At 43.4% G+C, this 18,994-nt stretch overlaps 1 protein-coding gene across 16 annotated transcripts in view; it reads left to right on the top strand.

Annotated features, from left to right (window-relative positions):
- LOC147034800 (MYND-type zinc finger-containing chromatin reader ZMYND8-like) overlaps positions 1-18,994 on the top strand; it is a 138,940-nt gene that overhangs the window by 116,608 nt on the left and 3,338 nt on the right. For 11 of the 16 annotated variants that reach the window (XM_085889532.1, XM_085889453.1, XM_085889540.1 and 8 more), the window contains 5 exons: positions 4,407-4,637; positions 4,820-4,898; positions 6,482-6,721; positions 11,099-11,229; positions 13,254-13,340. In XM_085889532.1, coding sequence (XP_085745658.1) covers positions 4,407-4,637; positions 4,820-4,898; positions 6,482-6,721; positions 11,099-11,229; positions 13,254-13,340 — 768 coding nt within the window. The other 5 variants (XM_085889513.1, XM_085889494.1, XM_085889523.1 and 2 more) reach the window with 4 other exon arrangements.

Raw genomic sequence — 18,994 nt, 5'->3', positions numbered from 1 at the left:
CTTCCCCTCCGTCCAATGGGCGAACGTGAGGCGGCTTGGCCCCGCCTCCAAGCGCGCATAGGTGAAGTCCGTTTATGCAAATATGCAGATCCAGGGAGGTTCACGCCCCTTTTTGCCCAACCAATGGCTGAACAAAGGGTTGCGTGGCCCCGCCTCCAATCGTGTTTTGATCCGCATATTTCCATATCGGCTTCTCCTGAGAGCTATAAAGGTGCGAGCGGAAGGCGACTCGGGGGCTTGAGTTGAGGTCGGAGGAGAGTGTGGAACTGGAAGGAGAGTGTGTCGTCGAGGAGTTGCTTTTGGAGACAAGGAGCGTCGCGTTGGTGGAGTTGAGTTGAGTGCGCGCAGTGGAGCTGCGGGCGGCTGGTCGGGGCAGCGGAGCTCGGGTCCGAGGCCAGGAGGACGGCAGTCGGTGACGAGGCTGCGGTGTGGGGAATCGCTCGTCTCGTCGCGGGACCCAATTCAGCCAGCCACTCCCCTCCCTCAGGGCATCAACAATTTCCCCTTTTCCCCCCATCCGCGCTGAGATAGTGCAAGGGGGGGGAGGCGTTCCTCCCCCACCCCAAACGTGGTGCCAACGAAACCCGCCAAGGGGCACTGAGTCGGGGTACAGCGGCACGGACATTTGCGGCTTGCCTGCCAACGCGTCACGAGGACGCGGGTAAGACCTCCCCGGTCTCACGGACCTGGCCGCTCCTCTCGGTCCCGCGCACATTTGGCCTGTCTGCCTCCTTGTCTGTGAAGGTGGCTTCTTTCTTTTGCTTTTGTGTAAATGTGTGTTGGCGCCATCTGTGAAGTAAAACTGTGTAAGTGTTGCCGTGTGTACGCGTTAGTCGGTTGTATTACATTTGCTTTTTGTGCATAATTGTATGGCTGTAAACACGTGCCTTCCGTGCTTGTCTGTGTGTGCGTGTGAATAAAATGCTTGCTTGTTGAACTGTGCCCGTTTCGCTTCGTCTTTTCTCTCTTGACTCTCCATCCTGCTTCACGTAAGGGGTTCATTGTGGGTGCAACATCCCGGTAATTAATCGGAACCGTCAAGGCCGACGATAACACCGCTCGGTTATCACTGTAGCACAGAACGGACCGCTTAAGCGGTTCGTGTCCGGAGTCAGCCTGTGGCATGGTACAATCGCCCGGTCGACCATTCGCGCAGGTACTTAGGTGGATCGAATTTGGCGAGCAACCCTATCCTGCGCGGGTGGGCAATTGGCACGATCGTGGTGAGGTAAACCCCCACCCGTGACTAGCTCCCGGCGTTGTTCCGTGAGGGTCACGACAGAATTGTCCGTCCGGTGGGCGACGTGCCGCAATTCGAGTTACGTGGCCGTTCACACGCCGGCGGGCGCGAATTCGCAACAATATATACATCTTCTTCTTCTTCTTCTTTCGGCTGCTCCCGTTCAGAGTCGCCACAGCGGTCGCCACAATATATATATATATATATATATATATATATATATATATATATATATATATATATATATATATATATATACATACGTATATACATATATATATATATATATATACATACGTATATATATATATATATATATATATATATATATATATATATATATATATATATATACATACGTATATACATATATATATATATATATATATATACATACGTATATACATATATATATATATATATATACATACGTATATACATATATACACATACGTATATATATATATATATATATATATATATATATATATATATATATATATATATATATATATATATATATATATATATATATATATATATATATATATATATATATATATTTATTCCCCTGACTTGATAAGGCAGCAAGGCACAGGTTGAGTCCTATAACAGCAAATGCTGCACAATATGTTAGTAACAAGCATCGTCTGCCACATGAATACATTGTCTCTGCACTACTGATCACCAGTTAGGAGGTGAGGTTGCAGTCAGGAGGGATTTATTGAACAAAAGGATCAATACTTATTCTAAGTGCAGCATAATGCTGACGTCATGTGCATAAATTATGTTAACATCACCTCCAAACTATCATGGTGCCCATGTGGCACTCAGGTCTTTGAAGACCGAGATTTATGGTCACAAATGAAGGAAAGCAGAGCTGCCAATCCATATTTCACCCTTATTGTGGGCTCGTCAGGATGACATACTGCCAAATTGTTCATTTGTGACCATGCAAATTTGCTTAAAGAAATGTGAAATAAATATCGAAGTTTGTAACATAAATATAAATGAGAAGGGCACTCGGTAGAGCGGATACCTCCACGACTTAATGCCTGATCCACGAGAACATATCGGGCCCAATATAGTTTTGATATGTCATGCGAAATATCATTTTTGGTCCATTCTCTCAATGGTGAAGAATCACTTTAAAATTTAAATAATTATCCGATCCGAATTCAGATTCGCATCTTCACCAAAATTGAATCCATTCTTCCTTGTAACACACCCGTGTTCACCAACTTTCGTCCGAATCCATCCACAACTTTTTGAGATATCATGCTATACATCGGTTTTGGCCCTATCTCTTAATGGTGAAGAATCACTTTAAAATTCTTGTTGTCAGATCCGGATCTGGATCTTCACCAAAATCTAATCAGTTCGTCATTGTCCCAACCTGCCCACCAAGTTTCATCCGGATCCATCCACAACTTTTTTGAGATATCCTGCACACCGACAGACAGAATACCAAGAAGACGACGTCGTTCAGAGCACGACACTTGCAAAATCGATAAAACAAATTTGACCTCGAAAATAATTGGTGGCTGAATTCAATGACCAAATACGCAACTTATCTTTAAATTTCAAATCAATCGGATGAAAATTTACAATTTTAGAAATTCGGCCTATGTTGTCCTTTTGGCCTATGTTGACCTAAAAAATAATTGGTGGTTGAATTAATTGACCTGAAACATAAATCCTTTTCAAATTTCAAGTCAATCGGATGAAAATTGAGGAATTTAGAAATCTCACTTAAGTTGTTGACCTTTTGACCTAAAAAACAAGAGGCTTCTTCCTTATGCCAAACTCTACCATGTGGTGATGTTTCATGAGGGTTGGTTTAAAATTGTGATCTGCAGGTCACAGACAGACACAGAATAACAAAATCGACAAACCAATATATTTGAAAAATCTTCGATTTTGCGAGTAGCAAACAGACAGAAAGGGGTGAAAACATCACCTCCTTCACCTTCGGTGGCTTAGGTAATTATCGAATCCGGATCCCGATGCGGATCTTCACCAAAATTGAACCAATTCTTGTAACATAACCAACGTGTCCACTAAGTTTCATCCAAATCCGTCCACAACTTTTTGAGATATTCTGCACACAGACAGACAAATAAACAGACAGAGAGGGGTGAAAACATGACCTCCTTCATCTTCGGTGGTGGAGGTAATAAATATCGAACCTAACTTCAAAGACCGAAGCACCACACGGACACCATCCTCGTCTGGAGGTGATGTGTTGGGATAATTTATGTGAACGACATCAGCTGCAGAACAAAATATACAAATGATAATAAAAATGTTGATTTTCAATGTGTTATAGACTTTTGCACACAACACTACACCATGACACACACACACCACACACACACACACCACACACACACACACACACACACACACACACACACACACACACACACACACACACACACACACACACACACACACACACACACACTGAAGGAATTCTGCACATACTGAATGAATTCTGCAGATATATACATCTATATCTCTCACTCTCTGTCTCTCTCTCTCTCTCTCTCTCTCTCTCTCTCTCTCTCTCTCTCTCTCTCTCTCTCTCTCTCTCTCTCTCTCTCTCTCTCTCTCTCTCTGTCTCTGTCTCTGTCTCTGTCTCTGTCTCTGTCTCTGTCTCTGTCTCTGTCTCTGTCTCTGTCTCTGTCTCTGTCTCTGTCTCTGTCTCTGTCTCTGTCTCTGTCTCTGTCTCTGTCTCTGTCTCTTTCTCTTTCTCTTTCTCTTTCTCTTTCTCTGTCTCTCCCCCTTCACCTCTCCCCCTCCACCTCTCCCTCTCCCTCTTCCTCTTGTCTCTTCCTCTTCCTGCTGTCTCGTCTCTCGCTCTTCCTCCTGTCTCTGCCTCTCTCTCTCTCTCTCTTCCTCCTGTCTCGTCTCTCCCTCTTCCTCCTCTCTATCTCTATCTTTATCTCTATCTCTATCTCTATCTCTATCTCTATCTCTATCTCTATCTCTCTCTCTCTCTCTCTCTCTCTCTCTCTCTCTCTCTCTCTCTCTCTCTCTCTCTCTCTCTCTCTCTCTCTCTCTCTCTCTCTCTCTCTCTCTCTCTCTCTCTCTCCCTCCCCCTCTCTCTCTTCCTCCTGTCTCTCCCTCTCTTCCTCCTGTCTCTCCCTCCTTCCTCTAATAGCTCAGTCGTGATGAAGGTGGGATTGTGGTGATGAAGGATGAACAATATTGTAGTGCAGACTGCCTGATTCCACATCAGAATCCTAATGCTCTCAGCTACTGCACTTCCATTACAACCTTGCCTTTCCTACCATCTTCCTGCGCTGTACAGATCATGGATCTGATTAAAGGCACAGTGACGGAGATGTTCCAGGATCTTTCTGGAGGATCTTCGGGGAGCATGCTGGCTGAGGCACGTTTATTTTAAATTTGGTCAAAGGCCGATCTTTGTAAAATACTTTCTAGGGTATTCAATGTGTGCATTGGGCTTTCACAACTAGTCGAATTCTCTCTGATCTATGGGTATAATGCATTTGACTGGTATATTTTCTGGTTCTAAATAATCATACTATTCTCATTCTTTCATATCTGCAGATCCGTAAACTGAGGATGGAGATCGAAAAACTTCAGTGGCTTCATCAGCAGGAGATGGCAGAGATGAAACACAATGCTGGTGATATTTCTTTCTTTTGTATTGCTGATGATGAAAATTAAGTCTGACTCAACACTGCCTTAAGGAAAATGCTGATTATTGTTGATATAAGGTTGAACAAAACTACGTGAGTAATAATTTTCGTAATGAGAAGCCGCGTCTCATTCACGATTGGTCAAATTGCAATTCACCTAATGAAGAAGAAAACCTTTCTAATCCAACATTCGTTGCTCGGCTTTGCCTGTTTCATATTAAAAAATAACCCGACATGCATACAGGAAGCAAAAACATTCATACGGCTTATGTGCATCTCGTCGTTGTATACCTAGGATCATTCCAATTGCACTGGGCTATGCACGAACACTCAAGCCTAAGACCAGAGTCATTCTAATCTGTGCTGCTTCGTGCAATGGTGGCGTGTCATTTTATTGAGGTGGAGTCAGGGTAGTTGTCCTCCAGCCAACGGGTGTAAAGCAGAGGGGTAGAGTCAAGACAGCTGAACACTCACCCATGTATACGATGTGATGTTTTCTAAGTCTAAAAAAAGGCATAACTCTTTGGAAAAGTTGACGAAACTCCCTGAAACTGGAACTGTTCTGTAACTTATCATAATAAAGCCATGTACCAAGTTTCAGTTGAATATTCCCTTGATGTTTGTCCCACTTGTCAGTTCCACCTTGCTGTTCCATGAGCCTCGCTTCTGCATAAATAAACCCCACTCTCCACATACTCCTCTCCTCTCGCCAACTCACCTGCTTCCCCCCTAAGGAGTATATTAAGGCTGGTCGAATGTGTTCTGCCGCTTAGCTCGAGTTGAAGGCCACTCTGGTTTAATTGTTGGACCTCTGAACTTTTGTTCTCAGATGGTCTTGAGTTGGTTTTGCTCCTGTGGTTTTCATCATTTTGATATCTTTGCATTATTTTAATGAAATAGTTTCTGATCATTAACTTGACATTAAACACAAGAAATGGCATCAAATAGAGGGCAGGAAATTGATGAAAAGACCAATAGGATAATTAGATGAGAAGCTCCATTCTGCATCTCCTCTCTCTCTCTCTCTCTCTCTCTCTCTCTCTCTCTCTCTCTCTCTCTCTCTCTCTCTCTCTCTCTCTCTCTCTCTCTCTCTCTCTCTCTCTCTCTCTCTCTCTCTCTCTCTCTCTCTCTCTCTCTCTCTCTCTCTCTCTCTCCATCTCTCCATCTCTCCATCTCTCCATCTCTCCATCTCTCCATCTCTCCATCTCTCCATCTCTCCATCTCTCCATCTCTCCATCTCTCCATCTCTCTCCCCACAGACCTGAACATCATGGATCTCGGCTTCTGGGTCTTGATGCTCTTATTTCATCTCCATGCAGCTTGTTTTTCAGCTTTTTCCACATGATGAATCACTCCTAACCCCATTCACTGCCTCGTCCCACTCAACTACTTAGAGGAGGCACACATGTATCACTCTAATCAAATGGATTTATGATACTCTTTTGGTGTTGAGCATTTAATCATATTTTTATCTTTTTGCTGTACTGTACTGTGCTGTGTTGTGTTTATGGAGAAAATATTGAGCAAGTTTGTGCACGGCAATGATTCAGCAAACTTCTCCATGTCCTAGAGCTTACAATGGCAGAGATGCGTCAGAGCTGTGAACGTGAGCGGGAGCGTCTCATCTCGGAAGTTCATCGGCAGCTCGAAGGAGAGCGCATGACTGCCGTGGAGGAGGCAAAGCGGAAGCAATGGTGTGCATACTGTCGTGGGGAAGCGATCTTCTACTGCTGTTGGAACACGAGTTACTGCGACTATCCCTGTCAGCAGGCCCATTGGCCTGAGCATATGAAAACCTGCACACAATCTGGTGCGGTACACAGTTCAAATATGAACAAAACACTTGCTTACTACTGGTCTATATAAGTATGTCTGTAAACTCTGACGATTCCATTTTCATGAAACACATTATGACATCTACTGTTAACACTCAAGATCTGCTCGTCACTGATTTTGGTGATAGTACATACAGGTAGTGGACAAAAAAATGGAAACACCTGGGTAAATGAGGGACATCAACCAACGGCTTCGACACAGTTGTGGTCCATGTGTTAATTAAGCAAATAACATCCAGCATGCTTAGGGTCATGTATAACAATGCTGCACAATCCTTTCTGCAAGAGGAGACCCCCCCCCCCAATGCCCCCATCCACAGAGCATTGTGGTCACCCAATGATTTGATGAGCATGATGCTGATGTTATCCATATGTCATGGTCTTCTCAGTCACCAGATTTGAACTCAATCGAGCATTTATGGGATATTTGGAATGACGCCTGAGACAGCGTTTTCCCCCTCTACCAAACAGGTGTGAGTTGATTGACTTTCTCGTGGAACAGTGGTGCCGCATCCCACCTGCAGAATTCCAGATGCTGGTGGACTCTATGCCACAGCGCAATCAGGCCATTCTGGCTGTACGTGGTGGCCCAATGCCCTATTAAGTGACTTTACGTTGGTGTTTCTATTTTTTTTTGTCCACTCCCCGTATGTCATCAATGTCACAACTGCACAAGTTTTATCCACTTCATATTTTGGACATTATTATCCCCACAATTTTTGAAAAAAATGTGGGGATATTGTAATCGGCTCTGTCATGTTTTTCTGTCTGTCCATCATGCTATCTCCTAAACGGTTCTGCAGAAATTCATCAAACTTGGTCGTAATGATCACCATATGACAAGAAGGTGTGAGAGCATTATTAATTTTGGCCCAGCCCCTTTGAGTGGGGTCAAAAGTCAAATACCCAAAAATTCAGTTATGGGCACTTTGTATATTTGTCTGGGCACACTTTAAAAAAAAATAATTAAACTTTGTATATTCGCTCAACATTGGGGGACACAACATATGTAAAGATCTTTGGGATTTGACCCCTGATTAATGCCCCAGTGGGTGGAGACTTAGGGTCACAGAGGTCAAAACAGAAGATTTTTTTTAATGCCTTCGCTGACGAAGTCATGGAAGCAATATGTTTTCGGATTGTCCATCCGGCTGTCCGTCCGTGCAAGCTCCGTGATAGGTTTTTGTTGCTGCAATAACTGAAAAACGGCTAAAGGGATCTAAGTCAAACTTAGTACAATATGTATAATGATGTAAAGATGAACTGATTAGATTATGGGGTCAAGATGTCAAAGGTCAGAGGTCTCATTATGTAAAAATTCTGTTACCTCCTCTGTGAACTGGTGATGTGATTTTGACCAAACTTGGTATAAGTCTATATTGTGATGCATAGATGAATTGCTTATATTTTGGCATCAGGAGGTCAGAGGTCATGTCAGATAAAAATGTGATACCTGAGAACAGCTGAAGGGATTTCAATCAAACTTGGTACAAGTATTTATAGTGATGTAATGTGGGCAGAGGCATATCAATTGACATTGTGACATCAAAGAGTGTTGTTCTACTGTACAGGGTGGCCATAAAGTCTGGAAACATAGGCAAAGAAACAGACATAACAGAAGTAAATAGACACCTTGAATTTATTCGTTTCATCTGTATAAATTAAGTTTTACTCAGTGATTTGTGCTCATATTCAACTATTTATTTGCAGAAACGAGTTCCTGTGTCTTGTACGACAATTAACTATGCCTCAAACCCAACGAGCACATGACCTTTGTGATTTTCAAAGAGGACGAATTGTTGGCCAATCGGAAGGTGGAGTCAGCCATCGTCAGATTGCTCAGAACCTTGGCATTCCGCTTTCTACGGTCAATCGGGTGATTGTGCAATTCACCAGTGAAGGCACGGAATCCACAGCTTCCCGTTCTGGTTGATCTAGGACTTCAGAAAGGTGTCTTCAAGCTGTCAAGCGGTCCATTGAGAAAACTCCCCATTGCAAGGTAGCAGATGTTGCAGAGGAGGTCCAAGTTAGCTCAAGAACTGCGTGCGGTCCCTCCATCAACTGTGCTATGATGGGAGAGGAGCTTGGAGAAAACATCTTCTTAGACCAGCCAACATTCAAAGGAGAAAGAAGTGGGCTGATGAGATGGCCACCAGACCCTTGGAGTTTTGGCAAACTGTCATTTTTTCAGATGAGTCCCAATTTGCTCAATTTTCTGACAGTAGACACATATGGGTCTGGAGACTTCCCAGTCAGGAGTTCTCTTTGAACCAATTGCAGCCAACTGTCAAACATGGTGGTTTTTCAGTGATGGTGTGGGGAGCAATCTGGAGCACTGGTCGGGCAGAGCTTGTGGAGTGTGTTGATAACATCAACTCTACGATAAACATTTCTATCCTTGAGGATGGACTTCTCTCTGTCTTCTCCACTGGTCAGATTGTCAAAAGCACCACTCTGTTCATGGAAGATGGAGCTCCACGCCACTCTCCAAAAAAGACCAAAGAATGGCAGGACAGAAATGGGATCAAGCAACTTCCATGGCCAAGTGTCTCCTGACATGAATCCCATTGAACACCTCTGGGCCGTATTGGATCGAGTTGTGCGGAAAAAGTCCAAGAAACCAACATCACGGGCAGAATTCCTCAACCTTTTGCGTGAAGCCTGGGCAGAAATCCCACAAGAGAAAATTTCGGAACTTGTTAGTTCTGTGTTTGAAAGAGTAAAAACGTTGAAATCTGCAAATGGCAAGTCTACCAAATACAAGTGTATGTATTAAAATGGATCAAATACACTTCAAATGTTCAATAAATAAATTATTTTTTTTTTAAATGGTCTCTAGTTACTTCTGTCATGTCTCTGTACATTATAAATGGTTTATTGACATTACATTACAATACATGACATGTTCAATGTGTTGTCCCTCATGAGAAATGCACATTTCAATGCGCTGTGCAAAATTACAATGAACGCGGTACATTAATGCTTCCCAGCTTTTGAACCTGAAAAGCTTTTGAAGCTTTTGAATTTGTGAACCAGCTTCCCCCACTGTGCTATGGGAGATGGCAGCTCTTCTGGGATGACATGCATTGAAGTGCTCTGCTATCCGTCGATATGACCAGCCCTCACGTCCACTCAGCAGTATAACCTTAACGCGTTTGTCTTTTGTCAAGGACATCTTCAAACTGTAACAGAATAACATAATATTATCTTTGTTTCCAGACTTTATGGCCACCCTGTAGTTGATATTGGGTCATTCCTAATGGAACTTTTTGCCATCTTTCAACCTTGCTTTCAGTGGGAATCGTGGGGATTTGCGATGGCACATCATCGACTTCTCCCTCGTTTCATTTGCAAACAATTTGATTGTTGCAGTAATTCCACCTAATTATGACAGATCCAATTCCAGGACAACTTTGTGATGAAGATGTTGAGAGTCCAATCAAATGGAATACATTTATGCTCGAATTAGGTCGAATCCACATCCAGGTCTTAGAATCACTTTCAAACTCTCTGACGTCAGTTTGATCGGCGTTCAACCAAAATAAAACACGTCAAATTTTGCAGGGTCTGTCTGTGAGAAATACTTGTGGAAATAATACTTTTTATTTATTTATCAATATTGACATCTTGAAAGATCATCAACAGTTTTAGCAGGACAAGTGAAGTTTTATCAGCACATTTGTAGGTAGCACTGAGTATCACTGGGTAACATGTAACACAGTGCTACGTACAATTGAATGGATCAGGACGTAACAGAACAAAGAGAACAGCAGAAAGGGAGTGGAGGGGGGTGGGGGCACCAACAGTAGGGTTGAGGGACCAAATAGATGGAGACTTTGAGAAATAAGGTATGTGGGATTGCGAATGAGGCACCTGTTAGATCAGAGAAAGAAAGTGCAATCGCTAGCTGAGGACTTAGGGTGTCGGCCCGACACTCACAAGGATGCGCAATTCGATAATACACACCAACGAGGTATGATTAAGACATGAAAATTGGATGAAAACTATGAACAACACAGGGATGGATGAAATGATAACAGAAAGACTTTATGTATCTGATCTGGAAACTCAGCTTTGATAAACTACAAGGAGGCACGGTACGAAGCATCGTCGAACATGCTCAGACCTGGAAACTGTAACGTGAGATGCAGTGTTGGTTCGCCATTTGGTCACAAAAATGTGGTGTCAGAACTTTCTATACCCATTAAATATTGATTGCAGGTCAGAAAATAGAAACAGATTTTTTTTTTTTGGCTTTAACCTTTTTGGGGGGATTTTGGCTTCAGGTATGCTTTGAATGTTGGGTTTTTCAGAAGCACTTGATAACTCGTCTTTCCACATACAAAACACAGCAACAACACATACAGAAGTGGAAACGGCAGCAACAGATGAAGTGGCAGAGAGCGAGACGACGATTGAGGAAAGCAAGGAACAGCAGGACACAGAACAGACGGAGGAGCAACTGATGCCAGAAGCAGTAAAGGTGAGAATAGGTCATTTGGATATTCTCTTTTCTTTTTCATATCTATGCTTTGTGAAAATGTCTTATGGTTTTCCATCATTTTTCTGTAGTACTGACTGTATAGCATTCTACTTCTGTTTTTGAAAATTATTACATCTTCCGTTAACACTCGAGATCTGCTCGTCACTGATTTTGGTGATAGTACATACAGGTAGTGGACAAAAAAAATGGAAACACCTGAGTAAATGCGGGACAACAAGCGATGGCTTCCACACAGGTGTGGTCCATGTGTTAATTGAGCAAATGACATCCAGCATGCTCAGGGTCATGTAGTACTTGAAAGATCATTCCTGAATAAAATCGGAATCCCGACCTAATGATTGCATTGAAAGGCATTGATAAAATACTGCAGTACTAAAAATACTCGAGATGCGTTATCCTGTTTTATCCCGTTGTGCAAAAGTTAATTTACGTACGCATACCGAACTCCGATTTGAAGTTGACTGTTCACAGTCTCATGTGGCTGTTCCATGTGGTCATAGAGCAGGAAGGGTAATGAGGGATAGGTCAAATCTTTATATCTATCCATCTATCTGTCTAGCTATCTATATGTAGGGGTAGCTAATGAGAAGAATAAATGTATACATTTGTCTTTTTGGATATCCAAAAATTGGGAGGCGAGTTGGGAGGGGAGTCACAGTTTGTTCAGGTTCATTAAACAGGAGGTCCCAGTTCTTAAACATTTGATAACGCTTGTTCAAGTTAAAAAAAAAAATAGGATCTAAGGCTCATAGTGGAATTCACACACACACACACACACACACACACACACACACACACACACACACACACACACACACACACACACACACACACACACACACACACACACACACACACACACACACACACACACACACTTCGATGAGACAAACACATCCACTGAACTTGGGGAAAGTACAGTCACTTCCCGAGATTTTCTAGGTAGCAGCGACATCACAACAATAGTGCCGCCTTTCTCACCATACTTACCAGGGCATTTCTTCAGGAGGAATTTCCTTCTCCCCATGGATGCCAATCTATTGTTTTTTTGATGACGACATAGGTGGCTTCATAATGACGTCATAATTGCATATGTCGAACGCTTTATCCGATCAGTATGAAAATTTTTTAGGGTCATCTCGGGCTAAATTCTATGGGGAAAAAATTTATGACATCATCATTCACGTGGTTCGGCAGCCATATTTTTTTTAAATATAAAAACCTTCAAAAATCTTCTCCGAAACGGCTGAACAGATCGAGGGGAAACTTTACAGGTATGATTGCCGATCCATGAGGAACAAAAAGTTCTCCATCTATGATGTCATAGGTCACGTTTTGGCAGCCATATCGGATTTACACTGAAACCTTTAAAAAATAATCTTCAGAACGGCTGGACAGATTGAGGGGAAACTTTACAGATTGAGGGGAAACTTTACAGATTGAGGGGAAACTTGACAGATTGAGGGGAAACTTGACAGATTGAGGGCTGGTATGGACAGAACACACACATTTTCTCCAAGCCTTGCGGATACCAGGGTGTTCACAAATAATTATTAGGTCACATGATCTGGCAGCCATATCGGATTGAATGAAAATCTTTTTAAAATACTCTCCTGAACGACTTCATCAATTGATGTGAAACGTCACAATTATGATCTAGTAGTCATGGGGAATGTGTTTTAAATTTCAACCTGATCTGATACATGGTCTGGCAGCCACAATTGTTTAAGATTTTGAATCTGGGTTCAGGGATTGAAATCAAACTTGATACAGGAATGTATAATGATGTAATAATGTGGGCGGAGGCATATCTGACGACGTTGCGGTGTTGACGAGTGCCCTTCTCATTATCGGATGTAATTATCAGGAAAATTATTTGGGTTCGTCCAGATTTTTCTTATAATGTATTCTCTTGTTTGCTTGTGACCATAGATGCAGTCATGAACACACAAGTCAAACAGTTTACTCCATTTTCATATTTGCAATCGTTTTTGTTTTGGAAGGTAACCACTGGAATGCTGTCCAATCAAGTGGTTAAGCTTCTTCCTGTCCAAACGCACACTTTTCTGCCGGCATCCCAACCGACCATTGTAAGTAAAGCAGAATGGCCTTCGAGTTTGTTTTATAGAAAGCATTCCAATTGTGCATCCACTTACAAATTCCAAGCATGTTTGGCAAATGCAAATCTCCTTCAAAACTGCTACTTGAGCTTTTCTCTCCCACTCCTCCGACACTTATAAAACATTTCTCTCATAATATACCCCACCCCCCCCCCTTTCCCTTCCCCGCCCCCTTCCCTTCCCCCCATTAATAAATAGATGTCCCGCAAGCAAATTTCACAGGAATTTCTGTGCTGAAAGCTTTCCTTAATTGGCTGTGAAAAGCATGTGACATTTAATTTTTATTCCTGGAGCCTCAGAAGCTGTGATTGAGATAGTCGCATGATATTCACAAAGTCGAGACAAACCCAAGTGAAAAGGTCTGTTCTCAGTCCTTCAACATTCGCTTGTGACATTGTCAACCTAGAAGAGCACTCGGAAGAGCGCATGCCTCCACCACGCAATGCCTGAGCCACGAGAACATATCGGGCCCGATACATTTTTTGAGATATGCGACATATCGTTTTTGGCTCTATCTCTCAATGGTTAAGAATCACTTAAAAAAAATTAAATAATTCTTGTGTCCAAATCCGGATCCAGATCTTCACCAAAATTGAATCAATTCGTCCTTGTCACACACCCAACCTCTCCACCAAGTTTCATCCGAATCATTCCACAACTTTTTGAGATATTGTGCTCACAGACAGGCATGGGTGAAAACATAACTTCTGTCCACCTTTGGTGGCGGAAGTAATGATCTTTTTATTTTCCTCGTCCACATAAACATGACAAATAAACCAATTATTTTTAAACTATTCACCCTGGACATGGTGGTCCAGATGTATTGCTGCTACTCCTGCATTTTTTTTGAATCCTTTTGTCAATATATTCCTTTGACTGCACAGTACAGTATATGGTGATGATACACCTTGAATGTATTACCTATTGTTCACAACATAAACCAACATCATGAACATGACTGACAAAAAGATAAAAAAAACAACTGGTCCACCCTAGTACCAAAAATAACTGGCTCATCCTGGGCGATGACTCCCAAAGAAAATAATTATACCGTTCAATGAAGCCGATACTAATACACCACCTGCGACATGCCGCCCATTGCACTGCCTTTATTGCTGAGACACAAATGGAAAATACCATCGATTACATAGAGAGACATTGACAGATGCTTGCTTTCCTCGAACTGTCAGGTGAGGGGCCATCTCCATCCAGAAGGTTTGCTGTCATGGGTCTCCAATGGAGCATCATGGATATCTCTCATAGAACTGCACTGTAATTTAATAGTTTGTCGGAAACTTTGGAATCATTTTTGTGTTGTAAGCCTGCACAATATTTTTTCTCTTGGATCCATCTGAATATTACACGAGCAAACATCTTCAGGTCAGGTCAGGTCAGGTATGGGAGCATGCGCCGGAGCAGCGCGTCACTGTGTCCACTTTCCATCGGTACTCCAGGGGCCTCAGTCTGGCCATCCCCCAAGCAGATGCCTAGCCCATCCCAATCTCCCTGAGATGCCGATCAACCTGCTTGCAACCACGAGGCCTGTAGTCGGCCATTGACCTCCTCTACTCACGAGGCTCCTTCACTGAGAGAATCTCGTGAGCAGGATCAGCATCAGGAAAACAAACCACATGTCTTTACAGCCGCAGCTGATGCTCATGGATTATACAGGTAACAGATCTCATCTGAATGTCTCAGCAACCGCTCGTTGGACACAAAGTCTGACCAGCGATAGCCAAGGATTCTCTGAAGAGATCGGTCTCCATCTCCGATCCTTGGTCAGAGTCCAAGTCTCACACCCATAGAGAAAGATTGGAAGGACCAAGAACTTAAAGACTCAGACTTTCATGCTCCTGCATGGGTACCGATCGTGCCACACCCATGATCCAGTGAATCCATGACTCCCCACGCCCGACCTAGACATCTGTCGACCTCTCGCTCATAACATGCGGCGACAGGAATATCACTGCCAAGGTAAGAGAATCTCTCCGTGACCTCAACTTCCTCACCACAAATGGGTACAGCCAAGATAACAGCATCCAAGATGTCATTGAAAGCCTGGATCTTAGTTTTGACCCAGGAAACCTGTAATTATAGCGGCTCCGCCTCCTCGCCTAGAGGGTCCCCCTAAGGATATCCAGCATCTCCACAAAGATGACTGCATCATCTGCGAAATCAAGTTTAGAGATCCTAACATACCCAAGTGATGCACCGCAGCTTGATCTCTCAGACATCATTCCCCAGAATCCAGTCCATACAAGCACTGAAAAGTGTGGGGGGCCAGTGTACACTGCTGACGTACTCCAGTAACAACTGGAAATAAGTCAAAGATGGAACCACCACACCATGAGCCAGCCACCCTAAGTCCACACCACTTCACATCACTCAGTACTAGAGTATACAGTGCCCTCCGGAAGTATTCACACCACTTGACTTTTTCACATTGTGTTGTGTTCCAGCCTGAATTTAAAATTGATTAGATTTGGAATCATTGTCACCAATCTCCACAAGATTCCCCATAATGACAAAGTAAAAACATGTTTTTCGAATTTTTTTACAAAATCATGAAGAACGAAAAGCTTAAATGTCTTGAGTCAATGAGCATTCACCGCCTTTGCAATGACACTGCAAATTGAGCTCAGGTGCCTCCGATTTCCTTTGATCATCCTTGAAATGTCTCGATAACTTGATTGAAGTCCACCTGTGAACAATTCAATTCAATTGATTGGACATGATTTGGAAAGAAACACACCTTTTTATGTGAGGTCCCACAGTTGACAGTACATGTCAGAGCTCAGAAACTCCACCATGAAGTCCAAGGAACTGGCTGCAGAACTCCAAGATAGAATTGTGAGGATGCATAGATCTGGGAAGGGCATAAAACAATTTATAGTGTTGAAAGTTCCCAAGAGCACACTGAGCTCCATCATCAGGAAATGGAAAGAATATGGAGCTACCCAGACTCTTCCTCGAGTTGGCCGTCAAACCAAGCTGAGCAGCTCGGCAAGAAGGATTTTGGTCAGGGAGGTGTCCAAGCATCCAATGACCATTCTGACAGAACGACAGAGTTCCTTGGCTGGGATGGGAGAACCTGCCGAAGGACAACAATTTCTGCAGCACTTCACAAATCTCGGCTTTATGGGAGAGTGGTCAAACGGAAGCCACTCCTGAGAAAATGGCACGTGACAGCATGCCTGGAGTTTGCAAAAAGGCACGTGAAAGACTCTGAGAACACGACGCCAAGGATTCTGTGGTTTGATGAGAAGAAAATTGAACTCTTTCGCCTGAATGCAAGGCGCTACGTCTGGTGGAAACCGAACACAGCTCATCATCCATCTAACACCATGCCTACTGTGAAGCACAGTGGTGGCAGCATCATGCAATGGGGATGCTTTTCAGTGGCAGGGACTGGGAGACTTGTAAGGATAGAGAGAACAATGAATGGAGCCCAATACAGGAAAATCCTTGAGGAGAACCTGCTTCAGAGTGCATAAGACCTGAGACTGTGATGAAGATTTTCGTTCCAACAGGACAATGACCCCAAGCATACAGCCGAAGCAACACTGGAATGGCTTCAGAACAACAATGTGAACATCCTTGAGTGGCCCAGCCAAAGCCCAGACGTGAATCCCATTGAAAACCTGTGGAAAGACTTGAAGATTGCTGTTCACCGATGCTTCCCATCCAACTTGACAGAGCTTGAGCAAATCTGTGAGGAAGAATGGGAGAAAATCCCCAAATCCAGATGTGCAAAGCCGATTCTGTCGAACCCAAGAAGACACTCGAAGCTGTAATCGCTGCCAAAGGTGCATCCACAAAGTATTGACTCAGGGGGCTGAATACTTATTGGCACAAGACATTTCAGTTTTTCATTTTTAATTAATTTGGTGACATTTCAAAAAACGTTTTCACTTTGTCATTATATGGGATTTTGTGTCGATCATGAATTTTTTTTAAAATTTAATCCATTTTAAATTCAGGCTGTAAATTAAAAAAAAAGTCTGGCCCGGCACTGAGAGCAGCATCACCCCTGAGTAGTTGTTGCAGTCCTGGCTATCAACCTTCCCTTTCCGGAGAGGGACAACAAGGCCCCTCTTCGAGTCAGTTGGGATGATGCCTGTGTTCCAAACAGAGCACAAAACTGCATGCAACGACACGAGTGCAGCATTTCCACCAGCCTTGAGAAGTTTAGCAATGATGCCACAGATCCCTGGAGCTTTACCTTCTTTCAACAGGATCACTGCAGTCTTTGTTTCCATAAAAGAACGTGAGTCACAGTTGATTGGAGGGTCAACAATATGGATAGTTACTCCCCTGACATCCAAGTCAACAGCTGGTGGGTCATCCTGGTACAGCCGCTCAAAGTAACCGGCCCTGCGGGCGTTCACTTCGGACTCCTCTGCCAAGAGCCCACCACCCTCTGCTCTAATTGCAGTGCACTGAGGGACGGGCTTGGAGGAACGCAATGCGTGAATTCCTCTGTGAGCAGGACGAGAAGCACTTGACCACGGGTGGTGCTCACCTCTTCACAGATTCCTTGCACATTAACCTCCTTGTCCACCCTTAGTGCACGTACAGTTTTACGCCTCAGCTCCCTGAACAGCTCAGCTCTGCCATTCAGCCTGGTCCTGCGACTCTGGTCAATGATATCCAGTGTCCCTTGAGAGACAAAATTATTCTTCGCCCTCCGGTGAGTTCCAACACATCCACCGGCAACATCAAGGCACTCTCCAACTCTTCAGGATTCCCCAAAACAGCCTGTGCAAATCCTGCCACCAACCTCTTAGAAAAAGATAATACAACTGCAGGAGGATGTTCACAGACACAGTTGGGCACTAGATATGGATGGCCATTGGCCCACAAGGAGCTCCTCCGCCCTTTGACAGGTTTTGTTTTAAATCCTGCTGCGTGCCCATATCCAAACACCCTCCTCACCAGGAAACTTGGTGGGGGAGACGGTTTAGTCACCGACAACCCGACCATGGAACAGGTTAGTACAGGTTTACATGGTACCTGGAGCAAGTCACAGATCTGATCTGGCCTGACCTGACAATAATCTTCTCCTCCCCCCCTTTCTCTTCCTATCTGCCAAATTACAGATGGCCTGCAAAGTTACCACAGATAGGTGTGAGGATCATCATTTAAATGGTGTTTGTTACAACTTCAAACGTTTGACGCATACCACAAAAGAGAAACCAGGGTCGAGGATCAATGCCGTTTATCAATTATTAATGCCAATAATTACGCATCTCACTTTTTTGTGAGAGTACATATTATGTCATCAGGCCAAACTTAAAGGGGAAGAAAAGAGATGCAAGATCAGATTAGATGTGAAAGAAAGAACAGCCATTATCCCTGTGTCTTTTGACTTTCCATGAGAAATGCTTAAAATGTCTTGGGCTTTAGAGTTTACTATGTTCACGAGAGCAAAGTTGGATGTAGGAGCCTTAGTCCACAATCGAGAGCAGTATTCCATGATGCTGTGTATGCCAATACCTTGTGCCCTGAGGGGTGCCAGAAGGGACTGGAACGTGAACAAGATTGAACGGATATCACAAAGAATGACATCTAGGTTCGTCCAAATTGTCCTGCCTAACAAATGGCGAGCCTATGGAGCCGTCATG

Source organism: Eptatretus burgeri, chromosome 1 (assembly GCF_056783735.1).
Source record: "Eptatretus burgeri isolate ZD-2024b chromosome 1, Ebu_testis_v1, whole genome shotgun sequence".
NCBI lineage: Eukaryota > Metazoa > Chordata > Myxini > Myxiniformes > Myxinidae > Eptatretus > Eptatretus burgeri.
Note: the sequence above shows the minus strand (reverse complement) of the source record. Positions and strands in the feature narration are given on the sequence as shown.